This window comes from Silurus meridionalis, chromosome 4, assembly GCF_014805685.1.
Source record: "Silurus meridionalis isolate SWU-2019-XX chromosome 4, ASM1480568v1, whole genome shotgun sequence".
Taxonomy (NCBI): Eukaryota; Metazoa; Chordata; class Actinopteri; order Siluriformes; family Siluridae; genus Silurus; species Silurus meridionalis.
In genome coordinates this window covers 30,695,824-30,707,140 of record NC_060887.1, presented here as the reverse complement: position 1 = coordinate 30,707,140, position 11,317 = coordinate 30,695,824, and the positions used below count along the sequence as shown (strand labels likewise).

The following is an 11,317-nucleotide window of genomic DNA, read 5'->3' as shown; positions in this document are numbered from 1 at the left end:
GCAGAAAACTCAGTTAAGACTCCAAACCTCTACACTACAACCGCAACTGTGCCACCTACATCATCTGGAGCAATCAATATTTGTCTAATAACATGACACAAACATAAAAAATTAAATAAAATACAACCTAATCACCAGAGATGCAGACTCATTATTTTTTATTATTCTTTGGGGTCCTCACGATGTTTAGCTTTTCTTGAAAATAGATTTTTAAGTATGTCCGAGACCAAATCAATTTCTTTTTCTCAATAGGCATAAAGTCTAAATCAGATGTATTAATTTGTGCAGAGCGCTACAGATGTGTTTTGCCAGTGAAACTCAGCTGTAGCAGTTTCCCCTCTAACAAACCAATCAGAGGACGGAAAATTGCTGATGCTATTTTGTGAGGCGAATTTGAAATCTAATCGGTTAAAGAGACTAATTGCTAATAGGGACTAGGATAAAAAGCCCAGCAGTACTGACTTTGAAGGCTTTGGGCAGATTAGATTGACATGGCAGCACATAGAGACTGAAATCTGCTTGGACAAAAACATCTAACATCCACATACACATACACGTACTGAAAGCGGTGCAGCCAAGAAAAACGCTACTTAATGAAAAGAATAAACTGTTGGAAATAAATGAATACAATTTTAAGGAACAAATATGAGAATTTAGGTTGTAAATGTAGGTCAGTGCTTCTGATAGTGTTTAGGCCAGCAGAGAAGGCTTTGCTGACCCTGATGGCCCATCACTGGTTAGCTGTTATATAATCATTCTAATGTGTGTTGTCTGTTGTTTAGTGTGTCTGTTTTGTAAGGTAGTTTCTAGTCCATTCGCCCCGTTGCCTGTTTCTGATGTTAATAATAAGAACATCTCTGTGACTTCAAATACTTTAAAAAAGCACTATATTACACCCACATGCATATACAGAGAATGAGAAATAAATCTGTATTGTGTAAATATCTCTGTACATTTTTATACAAAAACCCATCTGCTCTATGTTTGTTAGAAACTACAACAATCTTTTATTACGGATATGAATTACTCAGTATCAAATTTGACCAGTTTCTCAGGCTCTGCTGATGAAAACTATCCTTAGGGCATGTTTCTAACACCAGCATGCCTCACTGTGTTTCACTCTTTAAGAGGTTCTCTCAGGTTAATGAGAAAATATTTTTTAACCAGCTTCATGCAGGAGATCTAATCTGGGGGCTTTTCTTAAAGTTTCCATATAGGCTAAGCATTGCTTATCATATAGGCTGCTTCTCATTTATCTTCAGTAACTACTCTATACTATTTAAAGCTATGATTGTTCTGAATTGGATGGAGGCTACCAAGCATACATTTATTCACATACTCATTTACACCCATATAAAGGCAATATAAGGTAGTCAATCTACTGTGGTCATAATAGGACACTGGAGAAACCAGAGAAAAATCAATGCAGACAATGGACAACATGGGGAAGTGGTAGCTCAGTGGTTAATATGTTGGACTTCTGATCAGAAGGTCATGAGTTCAAATCCTGATTCCACCAAGCTGCCACTGCTGGGCCCTTCAGCATGGCCCCTTTAACCTCATCTGCTCAGTTGTATTAATAAGATAATGGCAAGTCACTCTGGATAATAGTGTCTTCCAAATGAGTAAAGGAAAATGGAAGTGTACTTGAGGAGGTGGTAGTTCAGTGGTGAAGGCATTGGTCTGGCAGGTCATGAGCTCACACCTAACACCACCAAGCTCTTGCTTGTAAATGTAAATGTCCAACATGCAAAACTACAAAAAGTAGCTTCTTCTTCTTTCGGCTGCTCCTGTTAGGGGTCGCCACAGCGGATCATCTGTCCATTCTACCCTGTCCACTACATCTTTCTCTTTCAAATTAACCACCTGCATGTCTTCCCTCACCACATCTAAAAACCGCCTCTTTGGCCTTTCTCTTTTTCTCCTGCCTTGCGGCTCCATCTTCAGCATTATTCTACCGATATACCCAATGTCCCTTCTCTACACATGTCCAAACCATCTCAATCTAGCCTCCCTTACCTTGTTGTCATAACTCCCTCTGATAAATTCATTTCTCATCCTCTCCATTGTCGTTACTCACAAAGAAAATATCAGCATCTTCAGCTCTGCTACCTCCAGCTCCACCTCCTGTCTATGTCAATGCCACTGTCTCTAAACCAAACAACATAGTAGGTCTTACCACAGTCACAAACTTTCCCTTTCACTCTTTCACAGATACTCTTCTATCACAAATCACTCCTGCCACTCTTCTCCACCCACTCCACCCTGTCTGCACTATTTTCTTCACTTCTTTGCACTGTTGACCCTCAGGTACTTAAACTCATTCACATTCTCCACCTCTTCTCCCTGCAACCGCACCCCTCCACTGACCTCCCTCTCATTCACACACGTACTGTCTTACTCCTACTGACTTTCATTCCCCTTCTCTCCAGCGCGTACCTCCAGCTCTCCGCACCCTGTCCTACATATTCTCTAGATCTACAAACACATAATGCAAATCCTTCTGACCTTCTCTATACTTCTTTATCAACATTCTCAATCAAATATTGCATATGTGGTGCACTTTCTCAGCATGAAACCATACTGTTGCTCACAGATGGTCACCTCTTCTCTCAGCCTGGCTTCCACTACTCTTTCCCATAACTTCATGGTATGACTGATCAACTTTATTTCCCTGTAGTTACTGCAGGTCTGCACATCTCCCTTATTCTTAAAATATTGGTACCAGCACACTCCTTCTCCATTCCTCAGGCATCCTCTCACCTTCCAGAATCTTGTTAAACAATCTGGTTAAAAACTCCACTGCATCTCTCCTAAACATCTCCATGCTTCTACTTGTAAAAGAGTAGCTATGAGTAAGGATAGAACTTGGGACCCAATAATGTTAGTGTTTATGGTAGGGAGAAATGTAAGTCTTGTTATTTTAGTAAGTTAATATTGTTTTATTTTTTTTTTGTTTATGTAGCTTTCTTTTAGATATTATTATATAAACCTTTTTCATGAAAGTTCATGAGAACTATAGACACCAATAATCACTGAATTCTTTTTTTATATCACCTCTCTCATCACACAAATGTAACTATATACTTTAAAAGGATACCAGCTACAACAAAGTAAATTTTACCTCAGGTTGCATATTTTTGCTCCCAAGTAATTTCATTCACAGGGTGTTAATTTTAAATACAGGGCTATTTTAACTTTAAGTCCATTTTTGCAATCCAAGTCAAGATTCCATCTTTATTTTTCGAAAATATTGACTAAAAAATGGTTTAATGTGTGTAAAACAATGCTATTTAGTTTCCGAGGTAAGTATTATGGGGCATAGGATACAGTCTTCCATATATTAAATATCAGCAGCTATTTTCTCTGTATGTAAATAAATAAAGTCTATTTGCTTAGGACACATATAAAGAAACATATTATAAGAAATAAGCAATAAAGCAGGGTGAAGCGATAACACACTGGCTACATAAAAACTACCCAGCCTTTTTGTGTATTTTAATGTGTCTTAAAAACCTGAAACTACTCATGAAAGTGCAGTATTTCCAGGCTGCATTTACTGCATGTAGCACTTTAATTATATCCATCTTACTGAAGCTTTTTAACTAAACCCTATAATAAAGGCTCATTAATTGAAGCAGAAGAATTTCTTTAACTAAAACATGCAGGGCTTTTATACAGCAACTATTTTTCTGCATTTAAAATCAGAACCAGAACCAAGAGGAACCCAACACCCAATTTGCTTATACTGTAGGACAAACCACTGTCTTTTAAACCAATAGTCAATAAATCCCATTGGCATCCATCTCAATCCAGGCCAGGAAAAGGCAGTGGTCCCTTCCCCAAATCTCTTTGCAATTGATTAGCAAGAAAAAGTGGAAAAGCATTGTAAATTGGTATTCAATTAGCTTGTATTAAACTCCTGTTACCAGAGGACAGAAAAAAATATTTAACAAAATTATTTGTTATAATTTTTTTATTTAGATGTCATATTTCATAGCTGTAGTTAATGTCTTATGGGAAAAATAAACACTCGGGCTTAGAAAATGTAACTAGCTAACAAAGATTATTGCGGTATTCTATGTGTTGTACTATTTTAAATCTCTAGTATTTTTGTTTGTTTTTATCATACCAGGGTTATTTTGTAGTGTTGAGAACTATTTGCCCAGCAGGGGGCCCATACCCCTCTCCTTTTTTATTGCCCTGCTCATAAACAGCTAAGAATGATAGTCATGATAGTCTACATACAGAAAGCAAACTGTGTTCTGACTAATCTCACAGACGTAAATGTATATAAATATATATAAAACATAAGTCAAATTTGTAACTAGAAACATTTAAGCAAAATTAGAGTTTTTTAGGCGAAATAAATCTGAATTGAATTGCATTTTTTTCATTGTGATCTTTGGACAATATTTAAATGTGTCAAAGTAAAGGATTATAAACATAATTTCCACACTGTGGGATTAATAAACGTATATCTGAATCTTATCAATTTTTTTTTTTGAGTAAAAAGAAAAGAACCGTAGCTTTTTGCTGGTCACAGCATTGCAGTCATTCATTTCTATTTATTTCTGATTAGTTTTGCATCAGAGCTTTGCAAGAAACAATCAAAATATTAGAGTGAATAATTATACTTTGTGTTTCTAGCTCTTTCACTGAATTTGCTGAATAATGACTTGTTACAAAAACACCGCATTGAACACAACAATGCATTAGGAGCATCCAGGAATTTGATGATGTTATTAGGACCATAAAAATGCTCACTTTTACACTTACGTCCTGGATTGATTGTGCACTTTAGGAAAACATCAGCAATCTCAATACCTACAGGGTGTAGTCCAAAAAAAAATAGTTTTGTTTACTGTACAAGGTTGTTAATGCTAATTTATTATGTTAAGTCAAATGAATTTCTAAATCAGTCAAGTCATGAGTCAGTCAATAAACTACACAAAAGTAGTGCTCAGTGTTGTAGCCTATCCATTCACTGTGGTACTGGCATTGCCCTTGGTAATAGTGAGATTTAAGAATGAAACTTGCCAGTGTTACCTAGATATCCATTGCTAAGGAGCTTTAATTGGGATTTGATTCTGCAGAGCTGGAGTGATAGGCTTATTAGGTGGGAGACGAAAGCTTGGACATATGTGGTATTGAAATAGAACATGCTACACTTTATACAATACTTCAGTGATTTCATTGGATGACTACAAATGGACTGATGTAGTAAATCACGAGTTTTCTATTACCCAATATATGCCTTTTCTTGAATCCGTACATAGTGTTCTTGTTCATAGAATTTTGTAAGGTTTTCAGGAATTGGTCTGTACGCCACCCATGCTCTGTCACACATTTGGAACCCCGTGTTTACTGCTGGTGAGTCTGTGCAATTTGCATTCCTGACAAAAAAGGAATTTCTGATTGACGAGTGTATATTTTAGAAAATATATGGGTCAAGGATGTTTTCTTTTAGTATTTGTTGGAAAGTAGTTGGCCAGGTTTGGGACACCACATTGACTACTAGGTAGGAGGTAGTAAGTAGAAGTCGTAGTTTATTGACTAAGACATCATAAAGATGATAGAAAAATAACTGTATGGTGATCTTTAAATGTAATTTCCTTTGGGATTAGCGTAAGTGGTACAATAATTGTGCCGAATATGTGGATGAAATTTGCAGGTTTTTACAATTTCAGGGTGAACCAATGTCCTACTGCTTTCCCTTTGGTGGTGTCCATGACAACAACATTTTGACTTATAATTCTCCACAGAAATGTTGTTGTGGTAAGGTTTCAATAGCACGTGTATTTACCAGCATATCTCTAAGAGATTTATTGATGAATGCCTGAAAACCTGAAGGGGCACGGAGAAGTCCATGTGGAATTTCCTGAGGTTGTTTCACATGCCATGTTCCACTCATCACCTTCTTTGACAAAATTAGGTCACAAGCACTGTACAAGGTTTAATAAAAGTAGCGTTTTTCGGCTGGCCAGTTTGTCTAGGTTATTTATAGGCATGTGGGTGCTTGTAAACTGGTGAGTCCAAACACTGCTGTGGAGATTACAAATGGTGCTGGGTGTTTTTTTTTTTAGTCTTGTGAATGATGTTTATGTGGCAAGATCTGTTGGCAGTGGATCATAGACATTTAGACTATATGTCTATAACATAACTGTTTCTTTAGGCACATGTTTTAACAAGAAATACATTTTCTTAATGGCCCATAGAAGTGCCTAGCTCAAGTATGGCCCATTGCCTCCCAGGAGAAATCATATAAAACCAATACGAGACTATAAAGTATGAAGCAAATACATAACTGCTCATTCAAGCTTTTTTATGCATGTAAAGCAAACTATAGTGATCATTTGTAATCCACAGGGGCAATGCTTTCCTACACATTTCATATGTGAATTCAGTTATTTTGGCTTACTCAGACATTAAAAAGGCTAGAGTATGTAGTATGTGACTAGACAAAATCACTCAGTCAAAACCTAATCTAATCCTGCACCACTGGCATTCTAACATACATTCAGGTGGTGTATTGTTAATACACCACCTCATAAGGTACACAATATAAAGTAAAATATTTGATGCCAAACATACACAATGTATAATTATTTGTGTGCAAAGTTTTTTTTTTTTACCGGTTTCAAAGTAAATATATCAACTTATTAATATAGACCACAGTCAACATTATGTTGGAGGTTCAAGTAAAAATTATATGTTGTAGTCGGAGGCATCCAAACAAAAGGAAAAATACTCAGTATAAGATATTGTTGTGGTAAGGTTTCAATAGCACGTGTATTTACCAGCATATCTCTAAGAGATTTATTGATGAATGCCTGAAAACCTGAAGGGGCACGGAGAAGTCCATGTGGAATTTCCTGAGGTTGTTTCACATGCCATGTTCCACTCATCACCTTCTTTGACAAAATTAGGTCACAAGCTCTGTACAAGGTTTAATAAAAGTAGCGTTTTTCGGCTGGCCAGTTTGTCTAGGTTATTTATAGGCATGTGGGTGCTTGTAAACTGGTGAGTCCAAACACTGCTGTGGAGATTACAAATGGGGCTGGGTGTTTTTTTTTAGTCTTGTGAATGATGTTTATGTGGCAAGATCTGTTGGCAGTGGATCATAGACATTTAGACTATATGTCTATAACATAACTGTTTCTTTAGGCACATGTTTTAACAAGAAATACATTTTCTTAATGGCCCATAGAAGTGCCTAGCTCAAGTATGGCCCATTGCCTCCCAGGAGAAATCATATAAAACCAATACGAGACTATAAAGTATGAAGCAAATACATAACTGCTCATTCAAGCTTTTTTATGCATGTAAAGCAGACTATAGTGATCATTTGTAATCCACAGGGGCAATGCTTTCCTACACATTTCATATGTGAATTCAGTTATTTTGGCTTACTCAGACATTAAAAAGGCTAGAGTATGTAGTATGTGACTAGACAAAATCACTCAGTCAAAACCTAATCTAATCCTGCACCACTGGCATTCTAACATACATTCAGGTGGTGTATTATTAATACACCACCTCATAAGGTACACAATATAAAGTAAAATATTTGATGCCAAACATACACAATGTATAATTATTTGTGTGCAAAGTTTTTTTTTTACCGGTTTCAAAGTAAATATATTAACTTATTAATATAGACCACAGTCAACATTATGTTGGAGGTTCAAGTAAAAATTATATGTTGTAGTCGGAGGCATCCAAACAAAAGGAAAAATACTCAGTATAAGATATTGTTGTGGTTCATCAAGACTTTCTTCCATGTTTTTGTGGGTCCATGGGCTCTCATGAACATTGATGATGCTGATAATGACCCAACCCACACACAATTGGTTGCTGAAACATCAATGTCCAATTTTCAAGTGGCCATTAAGGTCTATGGATTTAAACCCTATTGACAACGTGGTCTCTAAATGGATGAGGGACATCCATACATGCTGATCTAACAATACAAAGAAATATTTTATGGTGCAGAAACATTCTATAAGTGTCTTCTAGCTTATTAACTTGATTAATAGGGGTGGTTTAGTTTTGCAGAACCAAATGGAATGGGAAGTATGTTTAAAACAGCTTTAATGTTTTAAAACATAGTGAAAATAGGGTTTCTATGTCAGAAGATTTACATTTTTTGATTTTTTGCAACCTTTAACCATTCACCTTTTGAACACAAATATATTTTATGAACATAATTTAATTATTCTAATAATAGGTTTATTTTTTAGGTGTGTACAGATTTTCCTGGCTATTAGAGACATGAAGGTCCACAATGCCTTTGTTTATACGCTAATACTTTTAGTTATAGATACTGTTAATGCTTGACGGGTCAGGAATGTTTTGGCAGCAAAATGGTGACCAACACAATATTGGGCAGGTGGTCATAATGTTATGCCTGATCGGTGTACATCATATCATATATAACTGGCTAACCCCTGAGCTTGTGTTACTGTCTACTGTATGTGAAATTGTATTTGTTCTTGCTGTGTCCATATCAGAGATGGCAAAAGTACACACATTGTTTACTCAAGTAGAAGTACAGATACACGTTTTAAAAACTCTGGTTAAAGTTGAAGAATTGACTACATTTTTCATTCAAGTTAAAGTAAAGAAGTTTGGGCTCTGACATGTACTTAAGTAAAAAGTATGTATTAATGCTACCTGTGTTAGTGTCATGCTTGTAAGTGACCTCACATCATAATAATATATTAATACAAAATAATTTATAATGTTGTTATCTAATGAATGTATCCAGGCTGAAGATCCACATATAGAACACAAGCAGAGAAAAGATGATGATGATCAGGAATGTGTCTGTTCTCAGTCATGTGTACATCACTGACTCCCTCTGTCTCATCCACGTTACCTCCAGACTTCTTGTTGCCTTCTGCCCTGCTCATTGTTATCTTCATAAACTAAACTACGTCTGTGGTGTGTGAGAGTCAGGAAATGATGGACCACTGAAAAAGCCGCACAATGACAAGAAATAGGTTGATGGGCTGAAGATGGGGAGCAATGAAAAGAAAAAATATTGATCATATCACCAAATAGATTAAACCTAAAGTAATGAGCCTGGTTTAAAAATGTAAGAAGTAGAAAGTACAGATATTTGTGTAAAAATGAAATGAGTAAAAGTATAAAAAACGCTTGTCCGAAAAATAAACAGTGAAGTGAAGTGCAGATACCAGAAAAACGAAGAAAAAAAAACAATAACAAAGTATTTGTACTTCGTTTCTTTCCATCTCTGGTCCATATGAGTTTCCTTTGGGTTCTCTGGTTTCCTTCAAGCTTTTAAAAACATGGCAGTAATTCGATCACTAATTACTCCAAGATGTGAATGTCTACGCATGGTGACTGGTATCTCACCTCACACCCTGCTTTCACCAGGCTTTGTGTTTATTCCAACCCTACCAAAGATCACAGAATGAATAATAAACAATATATTATATAAATGTTGATTTCCCCTACATGGAAAAAGATGGGTAATAATACAAACAAGGGTTGACTGTATACCACTCTCATGAAAGAAGTGTAGGCCTACACTGATTTCCTGATCATTTAGTGCTACTGGGAAGCTGCACTCTGGAGAGAGAGAGAGAGAGAGAGAGAGAGAGAGAGAGAAAGTGTGTGTGTGTGTGTGTGCGCACTGATTTGAGAGGCGTAGGATTGCGGAGGCTGCTCATCTCGACCCTGTGGTCAGCACGAAAGTCAAATTGCGCCTGTAAAAATAAGTGTTTTGCGATCTTCATGTCTGTGCTGGTGTGTGTTTGGGTTTCGATTCCGGTTTCCTTTAAGAGACTTCTGTGTGAAAGATTGGCGCTGTAAGTGTGTGTGTGTGCGTCCCGCATTGACAGTAGGCGCTACGGATACAAACAGAGACTCGACTAGCGCTTTGTGTTGCAGCCAGGAGCCACCATGGAGTAGAAGGATCTTTCTTCGTGCACTGAACATGAACCCAGGTTTGCTATGAGAGCTTCGTGGTGACCGGAAATCCACTATTGTCGCGAGCCGGGTGCCAAAATTAAAACGCAAAAGCGAATAAAGATGAAGCAGCATGGAGTGGGTGTTTTACTGACGCTCTGGCTCTTTGTGGAGGTGAGTAGCTTGAGATGATGTCTTTACCGATATGTCAATATATCCATAGAAATAAGGGTGTGTGTGTGTGTGTGCGCACTGATTTGAGAGGCGTAGGATTGCGGAGGCTGCTCATCTCGACCCTGTGGTCAGCACGAAAGTCAAATTGCGCCTGTAAAAATAAGTGTTTTGCGATCTTCATGTCTGTGCTGGTGTGTGTTTGGGTTTCGATTCCGGTTTCCTTTAAGAGACTTCTGTGTGAAAGATTGGCGCTGTAAGTGTGTGTGTGTGTGTGTGTACACAGTATCAGTGCGGTTTCCAGAAATGACGAATGTGAGTCGGTGAGACACTTTTCGGCTTTTGAAGATCCGAATGTAAACGCAATGGAGCGCATTTCGGAAATGCTTTGTGTTGCTGCTGAGTGTCATAACAAACAACAAACACAACTACTGGCCTGTTGTCTAAAAAAAAATAATACAAGAAATAAATAACATTTCCAACCGTAACCCAAAACCCTTACAGTACACTAGTGGTAATATTCAGGGTCATGTATGTTTCCATAACGACTTTATTATTCCAGGTTATTATTTCAACTTTACTTGAATAGTATAATCTTCAAAACAACACACACACACACTCCATTTATCTTTATCTTTACATCTGACCCAGAAATACGGAGAGCATTTTGTGTCAACAAAATCTAAACTTTATGCTTGATATAGGGATTTAAATCGCCTGGAACTGGGCTTAAGACATTGTATATGCACCTAAAGTCAAGTCAAGTCAAGTCAAGTCAAGTCAAGTTTATTTCTATAGCGCTTTTCACAACAGACATTGTCTCAAAGCAGCTTTACAGAATTTAACAGTTAAGGTGAATGATGTGCATTTATCCCTGATGAACAGCCATGGCGACTGTGGCAAGGACAAAACTCCGTTAGATATTATGAGGAAGAAACCGTGAGAGGAACCAGACTCAAAGGGGAACCCATCCTCATCTGGGTGACATCAAGAGTTTGATCATCAATCTTTCAACAATACAGAACACTGGAGAGTGAGAACTAACATGAGCACTGGAGTATAAGATTATAAGTAATGTTCTTTCTACAGTCTTATACAGTCATTATGGTTATAAAACTAGGAGCTACTGAGCTCATTTGTGATCATCACAGATCCAGCACCAGCTTCTCCATACCAGAGCCTTTAAACACTCCAGGAGGTCCAATGTCAA

At 37.2% G+C, this 11,317-nt stretch overlaps 1 protein-coding gene across 1 annotated transcript in view; it reads left to right on the top strand.

Annotated features, from left to right (window-relative positions):
* The first annotated feature begins 5,152 nt into the window (after positions 1-5,152).
* The window catches only part of vopp1 (VOPP1 WW domain binding protein), a 68,764-nt gene continuing 62,599 nt past the window's right edge, over positions 5,153-11,317 (top strand). The window contains exon 1 of the mRNA XM_046848492.1: positions 5,153-5,373. Within this exon, the coding sequence (XP_046704448.1) occupies positions 5,335-5,373 (39 nt within the window). The 5' untranslated portion in view covers positions 5,153-5,334. The remainder of the gene's footprint in view (positions 5,374-11,317) is intronic.